Genomic DNA, 17509 nt, shown 5'->3' with positions numbered 1-17509 from the left:
GTGTTTTTTATATAATATGAAACATAGTCATGTGGGATCTTGTTAGATTCGTCTTAATGTGTATTTTCAAAATATCAACTTTTTATAATTTTTGCATAAAGAGAATTTAAGATATAAATGATCAAAGTTGTGCATTGGCATGCGTAAAACTAACAAACGTTGTGAGTATTAAAAGACGGAGGAAGTATTATGACTATAATTTATTAAACACCTATCTGTATACAATGATATAATAAAACAAATAGATCATTAGAATTTCAAGTTTTTTGCCCGATCCGGTCAAAACCCCAAAACGGGTCCGGATTTGTCCAAACAAGAATCCTCAATTGGGTGAACGTGTTATCAATCTCACAAAATCAGAAAGTCTTCTAATTGCTTAAATCCATCTGAAAAACCCCCGAACAAATCTCAGTCATCTTCTTCCCGAGACAAATCACAAATTTCACAGAGGAGGAGAGAGAAAGTAGCTCGATGGCGGAAGATCTCGTATTAGATACAACGATTAGAGACTGGGTTTTAATACCCTTATCAGTCGTCATGGTTCTCATTGGGATTCTTCGTTACTTCGTCTCTAAGCTCATACGCACCTTCCAAAACCCTGACGGCAAGATCGTCAAAGAAGGGTTTGTCTTTTTCTCTCACTAGATTTTCTCACTAATTTGATTTTAGGGTTGAATTTTGATTGCTTTGATTTAGGTTGATTTTGATTTCGTTTTCTGGTTGAAATTTGAATCGGGAAATAATGTGCAGGCAAGTTGTAATTAGGGCGAGGAATTTGAGGTCCTCTGCTGATTTCATCCCTCCCAAATCGTTTCGTGCTCGCCGTACCTATTACAGCAATGAGGTCCTTCTCTCTCTCTTGATTTTTTAATTTCAATTACAATGACTTTGAGATAATAAAAACAAAAGATCAAAGCAGAAATTCGATACGAGTAATAGTTATGGTTATTGTTAGTAAGATACTTCTGTTTTTGCATTGCTGTAATTTGATTCACTTTATCAGCTTCTGTTTTTGCATTGTTAGTAAGCTTCAGCTGCAAAATTGATGTAATTTGATTCACTTTATCAGCTGAAGCTTTAGTACGGAGTACTTTTGTTGTGTGTAGCTTGATACGGAGTGTTTTTTATGTTCTTTCAACATGGTGCTGATTAGTTGATTAAAATATGATATCTTAAGCCATTTTTCTTCAAATTGAAGAGATTTTTTATGCTGCGTTAGCAATTGCCCTTGGTTATAAAACAGCTTTTTAAATGAGCTATGTTAAATAGTGCTATTTTGGTTGTGGCTCACTTAGTGAAGGGTAGCTCGCAATGTACATAATTTCAGCCTGGTGTTGATTAGTTGAATGGATGGTGAGATATTGAGGTGTTTCTCTCAAGCAGAAGAGATGCAGTTTTCTGCATTAGCGATAATCCTTGGAAAAAATTAGCTCTTGTTATTAAATTTTGGTATTCTGGCGCTCAAATTTTAGCTTGGTGTTGATTAGTTGTACAAAAGCGATAGCTAATGGAATCTTTCTCAAATAGAAGAGATATACTCTGTATTGCTGCATTAACTAGTCTCCATTGATCATAAATTGTTACTCCCTCCGTCCCTTAATACTCGCACCGGTTTGACCGGTGCGGAGTTTAAGACATTTGAATTGACTTATTAATTTAATGGGTGTTAGTTGATAGTGGGTTTTTTTTAATATAGTTAGTTGGAAATGTGTAAGGGGTGGTGAGTGGGGGTGTGAATATTTAAATGATTTGTTGTAGGGAGTAGGGGTGCAGGTAATAGGTAAATGTGAGAAATAATATAATATTGGTAAAAAATTTCATTTATAGAAGCGGTGCAAGTATAAGGGACGGCCCAAAAAGGAAAGCGGTGTGAGTATTAAGGGACGAAGGGACGGAGGTAGTATATGATTATAGGCTATGTTGAATTCGTCCTTTAGGGATGCTTTGGTTGGTAACTTGTGTATTATGAGAGGTTTCGTGGTAGATGTTTAGTTTCAAGGGTTTAACATGATATAAACCGTTCAATTGTTCGAAATGTTCATTTCAATCCAGTCGGTGACTAGAACTGGAACTTCTTATTGCTTCATGTTTGGGTTGTTTATTTTTCTTTATGATCGGCAATTGAAGAGTGGTGAAACTTAATTCATCCGTTGAACTAATTGTAATCATTCTTGGGAGCACTTTAAGGTCCTTACTATTGAATAATAGCTCCGTTAATGAACCAAGGGAATTGATAAACATCAATTGCAATGTAGAATATGTAAATAGAAAATGGAAAAGGTGAAGAATATTTACTGGAAGGGTTTTAGATTAGGATAGTTGGTAAGTTGGACAAAGTTATAAATGAAGGTGCCTTTTAAGAGGCCAGACTCAGCAACTTCCAAGATTTCTATTTTCATTTGAAGTGTCCATGTATCATATCCATCCAAGTATCTTTATTTAATCTCAAACTTTGGACAAGAAAAGAGTCCTATAAGATCTGTTAAAAGGTGAGGCAATGGAGGTTATTTCTGATTACCTTTAGCATTAATGATCTGTTAAAAGTTAAAGTTGGACCTGTAGCTTCATGAATCTTGAGACTATTAATGACATTAGTGCCCTTTGTTTCATGGAATGCGTTCTCTATGGTTTTAAAGGTTAGTAGCATGATGTAGAGGAACTAGGGCATTGCAAATAAATCACGAAACATGAAACTAAACCTGAGCCCGGAATCTGATTAATTGAACAAAAGGCACTATGTTGTGGTGTTTTTCCGCAAATAGAAGAAATATAATTTGTTGCATCAGCAATAATCCTCGACTCCCCGTTGATCATAGCTCATGATCGTGATACAAGCATGTTGATTTGGCCTTCTAGGACTGCTTTAGTTTGTCAGTTGTGACTTATGAGGGGTTTTGTACTGAATGGTATCTCTTTATTTGTGGGTTGTCTACAAGGGAAGAGTGTTAAAACTTTATTCATCCCTTGAAGTTTCTTATACTCTTATTTGGGAGCGTTTAAGGTTCCTAATATCGAATTATTGCTCCAAATGAAGGGAAATCATCTCAAAAGTGGTTGTTGAAGCTTGAACTCTTGCCTTAAGTAACTAACCGAGGGAATTGGTGCACACCAATAGTTATGCAGAATGTGAGTAGAAAATGGAGAAGTTTGAAGTGGCATTTAAGAGACCATGCTAATCTTCAAGGTTTCTATTTCCATTTGAAGTATCCATTTACAGATGTACTACATGATGTTGACCTAGTATCTTTATGTAGTATTGACTTTTGAGTAAGAAACCAAGAGTCCTGTAGATTACATTTCAGGGGTTTTAGGCTATATTCACGATGGCTCTAAAGGTAAGTAGAATGACAACGTGAAGCTGTTTAGTGGTGAGTGGCTTTTTTGGAAAACTTCAAATGTAGGAGAAAATGGGTTTGGGTTCTTTGGTCTGCCACATATGATATGAGCCAACAGGTTTCGCTTCAACTGTTATAACACGTGTGCTTGACAATGGTTTGTTTGATTTCCAAAAAGAGGATGAGTTGTGAGGTTGAGCAATGTGCTAAAATCCTTATTGTTATATACTCCATGTATTGATGTGGGTCCTTTTGTTGTTTCTTTTCGTTGCTGTTCTCCTATGTTACTCAGACACGGGTGTCGGTGTCGTGTCGGACACGGGTGTCGGTGTCGTGTCGGGACACTCCGATCCAAATATTGGCAGACACTCCGACACGGTCAAAGGAGTGTCTTGACTTATTTTTTAGACACGACTCCCGTACAAAGTGTCGGATAAAAAAGTGACACATTATCTAAAAATTAAAAAATAGTTGTTAAAATTAAAAAGTAATAAAAAATAATTGTTAAATTAAAAAACATGAAAGATTAAATGAAAAAAATGAAAAAAATGAAAAAAATGAAAAAAATGAATGAAAAGAAACCAAACAGGCAGGTACGTGGGTTAGAAAAAGACAAAAAGTGCTGAAGATGTGGGTAACTATGTGCCAATAGGCCCAATATTGATGTGGCAGATGTGGGTACCTACCACATAGGATACCTTTTCCAGATTCCCTACCCTTTACAATTTAATTATTTATTTTTATTTTATGAAAAGAGTAAAAGAACAGGAGATCGGAAAACCAGCAGTAGCCGTTTTCATTCCTCTTTTCTACGGTCAACGGCAAATTGACAAAATTGACAGGCAAGAAGGTCGCCGGAGACGAAAAAAGTTTCACCCTTGTACTCGCCTCAACCTCGCGAACAAAAGCCCTATCATTCCAACAAATAATCGAATATATAACCCTTCAATTTCCAGATCTAGGGTTTAATACTCCACCGGGTCGCCGATTTCGACACTGCAATTCGGACCCTTTTCAGACACCGGTGTCGATACCTCCCCGGACACGTGTCGAGTGTCGTGTCGCGGGTCGGGTCATGTCGACACCGACACCCACCTTCCACCGGAGTGTCGGAGTAACATAGCTGTTCTCATTTTACATGTGGACACACTGTAAAAGTCTTGTTAGCTACCTGCTTCATCATCTTCATAGGTGTAGCTAACACTTTATGTGACGTTGTACGTTTTCGTTGAGGGATTCAGGAGAAAGGGCGTCCAGGACTCTAGGAAGTGGGGTGGGGGAAGGTTGTTCGATCTTTGACGATGAAAGGTTTCATGAAAGCACATGTTCATCTTGCCTCTTTGGTTGCTTTCCGATTTTGAAGGTTGTAGTGACTCCGCCTCTGACATTATTTTTAGCCTTTTAAGTGATTGCTCCCATATTTTTTAATTTCTTTATTTCTTCAGCTTCCATGTCTTCTAGCAATGTATAAAAAAGCGCTAAGCGCACTAAAGCGATATGAGTCCTAGAGCCTAAGCGCAAGGCCGCAAGCACAAGGGCACGCTTCATCGAAGCGAAGCGCACTTTTTAAGAATTAAATGTTTCTTTACTACTATGCATATATATTTTACTAAAATAATCACAAAAATATATAAACATCATATTTGCTTCCCTATCACTCTTTGTTTTAACAAAAATAAAGCATATAACATCAGATTTGCTTCCCTATCACTCTTCATGCTCTTTGGTGCGCTTCGGCACACTTCTTCCAAAACGCTTCGCCTAGGCCTAATTAAGCGCTTTGCTCTAGCGCTTGAGCTCTTAAGCGCGCATTTTTAAACACTGCATTTAAGTATATTAATGGTATTGCTTGCTTCCATTTAGGTAATATTCTGGTAATGTGCCATCTTCGTCGATACATTTATCTAGGCTACCAGGTTCATGCACTGCTTATCTTCCTCGGAAATTCTGATTGCTTCTGGCTGCTCTGTCTTTTGTCCATCTAGTATGCTTTTGCATGTTTAAGATAGCAACACCAGTGCTTTCTTCCTTTTAAGTTCTCTGGGTGTTTTTCCTGTTTTTCTTCCCCCCTCTTTTGGGAGGGAATCCCCATAAGATGGGGCTGATATTGAGGTATTTCTCGGTCATGCATAATAATTTACCGAACAGGAAATGACTGATTCTACATTAAATGCAGGAGAATGGAATTCTACATGTTCCCAAAGGCCAAGCTCCAAATCCCCAAGCTCAAATGTTCTCTGACCCAAACATGGCCATGGATATGATGAAGAAAAATCTATCAATGATTATACCTCAGGTAAAGCAACTCCTGTAACATGTTGTTTGAATTGATTCTTTACTTACGTGTACTTAATAATCCTTCCGTTTATATGTCCAGACGCTCACTTTTGCTTTTGTGAACTTCTTCTTCTCTGGGTTTGTGGCAGGTTTGTTCTTCTTATAACTCTGATAGAATTTGCCTTCTCTGTGTTTGATATATGAACTACCTGATGTCTTTCTTATTATTTCCATGCATGTTTTAGTTCTTTCATCTAATGCTAAGAACTAATTTTCATCTTTTGTTATCGTTCGTTCCAGTGGTTGCATGTGAAATACTATATGAGTATATGTTCTCCTTGACTTGAAGTGTCACTACTCACTTGTATTATTGTATATACTCTCTAAAAGAAAAAGTGTCATTTTTATATTATTGTCTATGTTCTGTTTCATAAGTGTTTCCAGCATTAGAGTTTTATTAACATCTCTTTGCCGTATTTTCAGCCAAAATCCCTTTCCCTCTGACTCAGAGGTTCAGGTCAATGCTTCAGAATGGTATAGACTTGAGCACTGTTGATGTGAGCTATGTCAGCAGCCGATCATGGTAAACTGCTCATTTGGCAATCATTAGCTGTTTTTTGATTCTTGAGAGATCTAGAATTTCAAAAGAATGTGCATGTTCATATTTTTTTTAAGTTCTTATTCTTTTTCCATGTTAGTTGATTGAGCAATTGTTTTCTTTCAGGTATTTCCTCAACTTATTTGGACTTCGGGGTTTGTTCAGCCTAATTCTAGGGGAGGAGAATGGTAATTTTTAATACTTTGTCACAATTTTGTTCAAGCAGATCATTACAGATTTTGCAACCTATGTGTATATTTAAGACCCTCGTCCCTTTAATATTTTGGTTCTAGTAATTCTTGTAGTTAAACTGATTTTTTTTACCTTAATCCAGCTATGGATGACACACAACGCATGATGCAAATGGGTGGATTTGGCTTTGACCCATCAAAGGTATGCTTCTTTTCATTCTTTTAATTTTTATAAACCTATTAAGGGTCCATGCCTGGGGGATTCTTTAGAGCTGGGAATTATTGGATCTCTTTGGTGGCTTGGTAGGCCCTTCTCCTCTTTGGCTGGGCTAAGAGGTGTACAATGCAACCTTTTGTCTTGGCTTTTCCCCAAAGGCCTCAAAATTAAGGAGCTAGAGGTTTAGGACTCTTATAGTATGTTTAGGTCAAGGGGATTTGATGGGAAGGGACTAAAGGAGGGAGGTGGTTGTGAAGAATCCTTTTTTCTGTGTTTGGGTAATATTAGAAGTAGGTAACTAAAGGAGCAAAGGATATAAGTGAATCCATCTTTTCAGCCATTTTATAACTAAATAATATCCAAATTTGGCAAGTTTTGGTGGTAAAATACGTAACATTTCATTTGCTGCTTCTTTTGTGTTATTAATAAAAGAGTAATTTTCTTCGCCCCTTTCTTTGCTTCTTCTGCAGAACTGTTAAAAACTTTGAACAATCCAACACCATAGGGCTTTTGCCTGGTGCAGTTATACTTTCCCAGTTTTCCTTGAGGCCATGACATATGGCCTATTTTTTTTCTGTCTTCCCTAATATTTTTAATGATATATCATAAGGGGTACTATATTTTTGTTTTGAAAAGTTAATAATGTCGGATTTGGCTCAGAAGAGTCAAAACATTTACTCGTATCGATTTGATCAGTGTATAATGACGGCTTTTGTTTGTATGGATAAATAGAGCTTGGGCGCTGAGAAAGACAGCCTTGACATTGTTCAGCATGATTGGGTCCTTCCCAAATTTGAGCAGCGAGCTGAGGCAGTCTTAAGGAAACTTGCTAAGTAAGGAAAACCTCAAAGCTTCCTTAGGTGCCTTACGGAAATTCTTAAGCGTTTAGAATGACATTCAAGTTCTATACATTGAGCAAGTATATTCACTACTAAAAGTCAAATTTTGTTATGAGGAGGCTAATCTGGATTCAGGTGCTCCCCTGATTTTCTGATTTTGGAACAGCTTCCTATCTTTGATATTGTTGACACTTTTTATCAACCAAATTTGTAATTATTTTTTATGCACGAATGTTTTTTATTCTCGAATATCATATGTCATCTTGTATAAGAAATTCCTAGGTAATTTACTGCTTCACGCAAATGTAATTCACATAGTCTGTTCACGTTAGATTCATGTTCCGATTGCAAAATATTTTTCCTTCTGGCCAATGACAGCTTTCTATTTTGAGGTGACTGACTTCTCATCTTATTACAAAGTTGACACTGATAATCACTATTAGTTGTTGGTATGAAATGCTGATTTTTGTTGTTTTGATTTTGTCAGAGTATGAAATAATTGGGATTGGGATTTACCTATCCTGATCTGATTTTTCTTGGTCTGACCTGGTTTGAATATTTTTTATGAGTGATTTTTCTAGTCTGGTATGGTTTGAATTTTTCTGGTCTGATTCTTCTTGGTATGTTTTGGTCTGAATGTTTTTTGGGAGGGATTATTTATTTATTTGGTCTGGTCTTGTCTAGTATCCCATATGCTTCGTAACTCCATAAAATGAAGATCATATAACTTATACTCGGTGACTCCATAATACTTCATAATATGGCTCATACAAACACCTTAACTAGGCCAACTTATTAGATTCTTTTACAAAGTCTTGCACAAATGGAAGAAGATCAAGAAACGTAGCATCAGTCATTTCAATCGACATCCTTGGCACTCTCGTCGTTTCTTTTGGAGGTAGATTGACAGAAACTACCGAGAAATTAATAGAAATGGGGTTTATCCTTGCAATAATTGAGACAAGATAATACGATATTGCTTATATTTTATGGGTATAATAACATGGGACACCTTTATGTTATTATCAAGAGATAGGCCTGTGTAACTGTTTTATGCTAAATAATCCCAACCAAGATTTAATTATGACAAAAACAGGATAGAGCAATTTTACACGGAACAAGCATTTTCTTGTAGTAGTCATTTGTTACATTTAAGGGTGGACAACAATGCTTTTACATTAACATAATTCCAACAACAAAGAGTTAGTTTTTGAAGCAACAAAGACTTGTATCTTCTAGCTAATACCATTCAATGCAAAGTTGAAACAAAATTCGAACAAAGTGTTTTTAAATAAGACGATTTATAAAAAGGGCAGACATGTAAATAAGATGTTTTGTTATACTCTGTAGTATAGATGATTGAGGTTATTTAGGACATAATAACTGAAAATTGTTATGGGATCAACAAAAGCTTGAGACAAGCATGACACGGATTGGCTTTTAATTAAGAAAAGTAAAGGAGTGTCTTTCTTTGATGATTTAGTTAATTAGGATGTTTTCGGAGTAACTTAGAATGATACAGGATCTATTTTGACTAATTAGAATCAACTAATGCAACGTGTCTCTACTTTATATATAAACGGTAATTTATCAAATTCCCACTTTTTTGGACAAATGTTACTATTCCTCGTACCAATGGTGCTACAAGACATTCATACTCTTCAATCTTCATAACCTGCTTTGATACCATGAGAATGTTTAATTATGTCAACTGCATTGAAAGGGTGTGAAGTCATATACAAGCCTTGTATTTTAAAATTAATTAATGACTCAGAAGCCCGTTATAATTATGTCTCCTTTCGCAAGTGCATTATTAAATTTTCTATACAAGTCACTCATACATTATTACAATCAGTTATACATTCATTAACACGACTATATCATACATTATTACATCCAGTTATACATTTCATAACACGATTATTTCATACATGCATTTTTACAACCGGTTATACATTCCATAACACGACTATTTCAATGCTTTGGTAACCCTTAAATTGAAAGCTACTATGTATATCTCTGATATACTCATGAAATATCAATAACAACTAATGAATTGAAGAACTCCTATATGTCTTTGATGAACAATCATCATCAAATTAATCCTTTGAAAATCACTATTTGGAGATCTATGACTAAGCCTATTTCTTCATGGACATACTTGTACTTTGTGAGCACATGAACAAAGTGAAGTACAATATAACCTTAATTGTATTTTATAAGGTATAATCGGTTAGACGTTGAAGAAGGAGAGTACTCCAACAAAGTTTGTGATACACTTTAGTTATTATCGTGCCTTTTCCCCTCCAGTAATGTGCTGTGCGTTTTCGGTTTCCATGATACATGAGCGCGGAATTGGAGGCCTGAAGGGGCCATGACCTCCCCCTTGATATAATTAAAAGTTAAATGTGCAATAAAAAACGAAAGTTAGGAGGTATTGGGTGCAAGGTTCGAATCCCATTGCGGGCTTTTACTTGTTATTTTTCTTACATTGCTTACAAACAACAAATCCACGTCTTTGTATAATAAACATATGGTACTCCCTCCGTATTTATTTAAGGGATACACTTGCCCTTTCCGGCCGTATTTATTTAAGAGATACACTTGCCATTTTTAGTAACTTATCAACCCCACCATCTAATTAAATAATCTATCTACACCCCACCACCACCCCACCCCCCTTAAAATAACATGGTTCCCACTTGTTTTACTTATTAAAATATCTACCTAATCCCACTTGTTTTATTACTTTATTTCATTTAATTCTTTTTCTTAATACCGGTGCTCCGCTAAGTGTATCTCTTAAATAAATACGGAGGGAGTACTTCTTATTATTATTGACTTAAATTTATTAGTAACTAGTTTTTGGGCCAAGGAGATGCCTCTGGTTATGTCGTTCATAACACTCACATTTACTTATATTTTCTTATGCAATGATAACATAACACATGTAATAGCTTAATGGTAAAACCTTACGCAAACTATGTTTGACATTTTTTATGTATATGAATATTACATGGAGCGTACGACCCATAAGTAGAGCGCCACGTGTCATACATACTTTCTTTTAAACGCCTTTTTATTTATAGTATAGATTAGTTAGTAGTCCATAAATATTTGTATAACGTAAATTCAAACATTAGATTAAGATAAAATCATATACGAAGTATTAACTTTTAGTCACAGGATATAATTTCTAGTTCAGCTTCTATCGTAAAGTAGGTTGCTTTTTTATTGTTAGGTCGTTTGCGAGGAATAGATTATGGAGCCAGTTATAACTTGCGTGGGTTAAGTTTTCTCGTACACCAAGTGGACCGTCTCATTACATGATGCATTAATGCATAGTTTTCTCGTACACCAAGTGGACCATTTCATTACTATTTATAGTATTAGAACGCCCACACCAAATTAACTTGTTCAAGTTGTAATATGAAGAGTAATCGAAGATTGAAGTTGGAATTGTCCTTGGTCTTCCAAGACAAATGATTATTTATAGAAAGTTTACTAATCTTACATGGCAACACTGTATATCTCTAGCTGTCACTGACTTGAGGGGGGGTCTCATAGACAAATATCATGGGTTCCATTTCCATATCTCATCAAAGATTCAAAGCCTAAATTATTAAAATTTGTGGGGTCAAACTATTTGGATCCGAACATGATCGAGATCCAGTAATACTATACGGAACAATAAAAACACCATAATCCTCCATCAATTATTCACCAAACATAAACGCCAATACGCCATACATGACATGGAGTCATAGGTTAAAGTTGTACAACAATTACACATGCCATGTCTATTAATCCATTACTCCATCACACATGTGCCAATATATGGATATACTTTGACGACCCAACCTCAGCTTCCCCGATTTATATTTTGTTAATTATTATTTACACATATATCTATTGTAATTCGGCGAATTTTGATTATTTATCAGAAGGGACGTGGTTGTATAGTAATTTCCTGATTAACGAATACGGAGTATAATATATTATACTAAAATTAAAGAGAGGAAAATTGACGTTGATTTGACAACTATCACTTCACTTATTCTTTAAGGATTTTAAATGACTTTAAAGAATAGACATCTCTTAGAAGACTTTACAAGTGCTTCAAAGAGAACAGAATATTCAAAGGACTTTCAAGTGTAAGTTGATATTCTATTGTTTTATTTTCTATACCCAAGTAGGCATAGAGTTCAGGTCATTGAAGCTATCAGATTCTTCTATTAGATAGTGAAGAAACCTACAACTTGCAGTCAAACTATTATCATGTAGATTAATGAGTTTGTGACTTGTAAGAAAGCTATGACAAAATTAACCTAGATTCCCTAAAATGGTTAGAGGCCATATATAGACTCAAATGTTTTAGATGGTTAAATGTCATAAAACAGAATCAATGTTTTGATAACAAAATTGAAATTTTGTTGATTTTCAAGAATAGATTAACACCTATTGGTTGCAAATTGGTTTTAAGGATGAAAACTATCAAACATGAAAGTGTGTCTTCACACAAAGCTAGATTAGTTGCTAAAGGTATCAAGCAAATTCATGGCGTGGATTGTGTTGAAACCTCATGCAAAAAATCATAATGCTCTAGTCTATAAATCAAGCAATGATTGCATATTGGTACATATGGAAATTGGATGACAAAACGTATTCCCCAATCAAATGTTGGAAGAAACTATGTACATGGTATGTCATAGGATTTGTGGATCAAAATAATGCTTGAAAAGGAAAGCTAGCTTATAAAATCTAAGTATGGATTTAAGCAAGCAATTGGGAATTGGAATTGTATTTTAATGAAGTTAATAAGTATTTTGGTTTCATAAAATGTAGTCGATTCTTATAGATATATAAGAAGTTAATTTAGTGGGAGTACGTAAAACTTAATTGGTCCTATGTGTATCACACACATATCTCTCTATTGTGAAACAACATTCAAATGTAAATGACTTAGATTTGAAATTATTCATCAATGATGGACCAAGGCGAAACTTAATACATACTGGGAATTAAGATCTATTTACAAAGATCTTATAATATTGTTTTAGATTAAGTAATGGCATTTACTAAATTAAACACGGAAGACTCCATTTAAGATATTCAACCAATATGAATAAATCTAAGTAAAGAATGTTTGAACTATGTATAAGAATTTACTGAGTTAAACATCAAAGGATCTAAATGAGATTCTTCACTTCTATTATATAATAAAAGAATTTAGCTGGATTCAGTATCTACTGAAACTGAATGAGCTAAAGTTACATGAATAGAATTCAATTGGGAATTATTCTGCAAAAGAATTTATCATGTATGATATAATATACGGATTTTTCATGAAATGCCCCTGAGGTTTGTGTTAATGCACCAAATACCCTTAAACTTTCCAAAATGCACCAAATACCCCCGAGATTTAGTATAAATACACAAAATGCCCACAAGGCTAACAGACGTTAAGTCCCCGTTAGCGTATGTTTACATTTTTGCCCTTAATAAACCGTTTTCTTTATTTATCCTAACATTAACCCTTAATTATATTAATTAACCCTAATTACATTAATTAACCTTTAATTATATTAATTAACCTTAATTACATTAACTAATCCTTAATTAAATTAATTAATCCTTAATTAAATTAATTAATCCTTAATTAAATTAATTAACTATTGTCTGAAAAAACCAATTACCCCAAAAAAATTTGGATTCTCCATTCCAACCTTGTTGTTGCCTTTGTTCTGTCTCCTCAAGTCCCACCACCACCATGTCAAACCCCTAATTCCTCTCTCTCCATTATCAACACCAACCATAGCTCCATCCTTGCAACCACCTCCATCCTCACAGAATCAACGAATTAGAGGAGAGAGAATGCAGCCATGCCGCCACCATCAAACCCCACCACCGCCATGCCACCACCATCAAACCCCACTCCCCCTTCCTCACCGGCGGCGTTTCCCTCCCCTCCCCCACCTTACCCACTGCTGTCGCCACCACCAAACCCGCGTTTCCCTCCCCCTCACTCCCCCCACCTTCCTCATTCCCCACTGCCGCCGCCACCAAACTCCACTTCGCCTTCCTCGCCAGCGTCGTTTCCCTTCCCCTCACTTCCCCCTCCGTTACGGTCAAGGCAACTAGCAACAATGGTTGATTAAAATCCCCCATTACTGATTTGGGGATCAATTTTTTGGGATCTGGATTTTGAGAGAGGAAAATCGATGTATGTGTTTGTCTGGCGGTGGCGGTGGCGGTGTGGGGTGGTGGTGGTGAGGAAGAGAAGGGGTTAGCATGGCGGTGTGTGGTGGTGGTGAGGAAGAGAAGAGCTGTCTGTTAGGTTATGATGCATATGACAATTCATAAATCATGCGGAAAAACCATTTAGCCAGGAATACATATTATTTACACATAATCATATACCATAGTTAAGATGCATACTCTTTGTTGCGTGCCTTCCCTAGCTGCGCCCGAACCGAACAAGAACAAGTCTTTAGGACTCCAAGTGTCGTCCCTCCGTAGATAGTCCACAGCACGTCCGGATCCGCCTTAAGATTGACCAACTAGAATCGCCCTTAAGGTACTAAAGATTTTCGGCACTTATAGTCAAGAAATGTGTCTGAATTTTCTCTCAAAAACTCACTTTGAATACTTGAATAATCTATGAAAATATGTGACCCTAGGCACTTATTTATAGAGTTATGGAAAGGGTTTTGGAATCCTATTAGGATACTAATTTATTTAAGTATAACCCTACTAGGACTCTAATTAAATAATCATTATCTAATAGTTTTAGGATTTAATCACACTTCGAATCCTGATTGCTTCAGGATTCCCGCACAAGCATCGGACGAGCACCGTACACCCGCGCAAGCCTTGCGGCCCACGCTAGGCGCACAGCGCTCGGCCCACTGCTGTGCTCCGCGCGCGCGCCCAAGGCCTTGGTTGGGCCTGGCCTTGTGCTGGGCCTGGTCGAGGCTTGGCGTGCGCTGGTGTGCGTTGGCTCGCTGGGCGACGGCCTGGCTTCGTGCTGGGCCTTCGTCTAGCGGGCCTCGTCCGATGCTAATTCGTACGATACGCTTCCGATTAAATTCCCGATTCCGGAATTCATTTCCGATACGAACAATATTTAATATTTCCGATTCCGGAATCAATTTCCGTTTCGAACAAATATTTAATATTTCCGTTTCCGGAATTATTTTCCGATTCCGATAATATTTCCGATTCTGACAATATTTCCGTTTCCGGCAATATTTCCGATTCTGGCAATATTTCCATTTCCGATAATATTTTCCGATACGTACCATGTTTCCGTTTCCGGCAACATCTACGACTTGGATAATATTTATATTTCCGATACGATCCATATTTCCGTTTCCGGCAATATCATCGTTTCCGGAGTATTCATTTCTTGCCTGTGACAATCTCAGCTCCCACTGAAACCAAGATCCGTCGATTCCGAATATCCATAGATGGAGTATTTAATGCCATTAAATACTTAATCCGTTTACGTACTATTTGTGTGACCCTACGGGATCAGTCAAGAGTAAGTTGTGGATTAATATCATTAATTCCACTTGAACTGAAGCGGCCTCTAGCTAGGCATTCAGCTCACTTGATCTCACTGAATTATTAACTTGTTAATTAATACTGAACCGCATTTATTAGACTTAACATAGAATGCATACTTGGACCAAGGGCATTATTTCCTTCAGTCTCCCACTTGTCCTTAGGGACAAGTGTGCATTTCCTAATTCCTTTGTCGCTCGATGCTTGCTCTTGAACATAAGGTAAGAGTTGTCATCCTTATTATGTCCAGAGGTGTTTCTCGGTTTCAGAGTTCAACTGATCAAATAAACAGATAATCATAGCCTATGATTCATCCGAGCACGGCCATGCATTTCACAGTTTCTAGCTCTCCGAGTGGTCTTGTACAACTTTTAAGCATCTCATCCCGATTTATGGGAGGACAATCCCAATCTTGCGATCTTGAGATTAGACTTCGTTTGATAGGTGATTACCTGAGCGTTGCCTTTATAGCCTCCTTTTACGGTGCGACGGTTGGTCAACGTCAAAGCAACCAGTTCTCAAACAAGTAATCTCAAATCACTCAGGTATTGAGGATTTAGTGTCTAATAATTTTAATGAAATTTACTTATGACAGATTTTCATCTCTTACAGTAAAGTTTCATAGGTCTTGTCCGATACTAGTCTTCCCAAAGTAAGTATCTATGCAAATGATTATGACATTGCCATGTCCACATAGTTCAAGAAACAGAACTACTAGTCATCTTGCATTCTAATCGTCTAACGTTTTCTATGCGTCCAATTTTATAGAAAACTTCGACTAGGGACCTTTTTCAACCTTTGACATTCAAGTTCCTTTGATAGACATTTCTTAGTCACAGGACTGGTCCTGACAGTCTATCTTGAATATATCGTCAAATTGAAGGGACTCATCATTTGACGAAATATTCAAGATAGACTGTCAGGACCAGTCCTGTGACTAAGAAATGTCTATCAAGTGAACTTCAATGTCAAAAGTTGAAAATGGTCCCTGGCCGGAGTTTTCTATAAAGATGGACGCATAGAAAACGTTAGACGACTAGAATGCAAGATGACACGTAGTTCTGTTTCTTGAACTATGTGGACATGGCAATGTCATAATCATTTGCATAGATACTTACTTTGAGAAGACTAGTATCAGACAGACCTATGAAACTTTACTGTAAGAAATGAAAATCTGTCATAAGTAAATTTCATTAAAATTATTAGACACTAAATCCTCAATACCTGAGTGATTTGAGATTACTTGTTTGAGAACTGCTTACTTTGACGTTGACCAACCGTCGCACCGTAAAAGGAGGCTATAAAGGAAACGCTCAGGTAATCACCTATCACACGAAGTCTAATCTCAAGATCGCAAGATTGGGATTGTCCTCCCATAAATCGGGATGAGATGCTTAAAAGTTGTACAAGGCCACTCGGAGAGCTAGAAACTGTAAAATGCATGGTCGTGCTCAGATGAATCATAGGCTATGATTATCTGTTTATTTGATCAGTTGAACTCTGAAACCGAGAAACACCTCTGGACGTAATAAGGATGACAACTCTTACCTTATGTTCAAGAGCAAGCATCGAGCGACAAAGGAATTAGGAAATGCACACTTGTCCCTAAGGACAAGTGGGAGACTGAAGGAAATAATGCCCTTGATCCAAGTATGCATATAATGTTAAGTCTAATAAATGCGGTTCAGTATTAATTAACAAGTTAATAATTCAGTGAGATCAAGTGAGCTGAATGCCTAGCTAGAGGCCGCTTCAGTTCAAGTGGAATTAATGATATTAATCCACAACTTACTCTTGACTGAACCCGTAGGGTCACACAAATAGTACGTAAACGGATCAAGTATTTAATGGCATTAAATACTCCATCTATGGATATTTGGAATCGACGGATCTTGGTTTCAGTGGGAGCTGAGATCGTCACAGGCAAGAAATGAATACTCCGGAAACGATGATATTGCCGGAAACGGAAATATGGATCGTATCGGAAATATAAATATTATCCAAGTCGTAGATGTTGCCGGAAACGGAAACATGGTACGTATCGGAAAATATTATCGGAAATGGAAATATTGCCAGAATCGGAAATATTGCCGGAAACGGAAATATTGTCAGAATCGGAAATATTATCGGAATCGGAAAATAATTCCGGAAACGGAAATATTAAATATTTGTTCGAAACGGAAATTGATTCCGGAATCGGAAATATTAAATATTGTTCGTATCGGAAATGAATTCCGGAATCGGGAATTTAATCGGAAGCGTATCGTACGAATTAGCATCGGACGAGGACTGTCGGACGAAGGCCCAACACGAAGCCGGGCCATCGTCCAGCAAGCCCAAGCGCCCAACACAACGCAGCCAAGGCCACGCCAGGCCCAGCGCAAGGCCAGGCCCAGCAAGGCCACGGCGCGCGCGCGCGGGCTGACGCTCGTGGGCTGCGAGCAACGCCTGCTCGTGTGGGCCACAAGGCCTGCGCGGGCTGTGCG

At 37.1% G+C, this 17509-nt stretch overlaps 1 protein-coding gene across 1 annotated transcript; it reads left to right on the top strand.

Annotated features, from left to right (window-relative positions):
* The first annotated feature begins 354 nt into the window (after window positions 1-354).
* On the top strand, window positions 355-7853 carry LOC110789993 (uncharacterized). The gene is made up of 8 exons (XM_021994723.2): window positions 355-623; window positions 751-844; window positions 5512-5631; window positions 5713-5761; window positions 6096-6195; window positions 6337-6398; window positions 6545-6603; window positions 7351-7853. The coding sequence occupies exons 1-8, from the start codon at window positions 472-474 to the stop codon at window positions 7453-7455; spliced, it is 741 nt and encodes a 246-aa protein (XP_021850415.1). The 5' UTR covers window positions 355-471; the 3' UTR covers window positions 7456-7853.
* Window positions 7854-17509: the final 9656 nt, after the last annotated feature.

The sequence above is a fragment of the Spinacia oleracea genome, chromosome 5, assembly GCF_020520425.1.
Source record: "Spinacia oleracea cultivar Varoflay chromosome 5, BTI_SOV_V1, whole genome shotgun sequence".
NCBI lineage: Eukaryota > Viridiplantae > Streptophyta > Magnoliopsida > Caryophyllales > Amaranthaceae > Spinacia > Spinacia oleracea.
This window is presented reverse-complemented; position numbering and strand designations above follow the sequence as displayed.

Bases quoted from the DNA above. Each gene is read 5' to 3' on its own strand.
- LOC110789993 (XM_021994723.2), top strand. From the start codon at position 472: ATGGCGGAAGATCTCGTATTAGATACAACGATTAGAGACTGGGTTTTA. The intron at 5,632-5,712 runs GTAAAGCAACTC...TTATATGTCCAG, and splicing joins TATCAATGATTATACCTCAG to ACGCTCACTTTTGCTTTTGT. The intron at 5,762-6,095 runs GTTTGTTCTTCT...CCGTATTTTCAG, and splicing joins CTTCTCTGGGTTTGTGGCAG to CCAAAATCCCTTTCCCTCTG.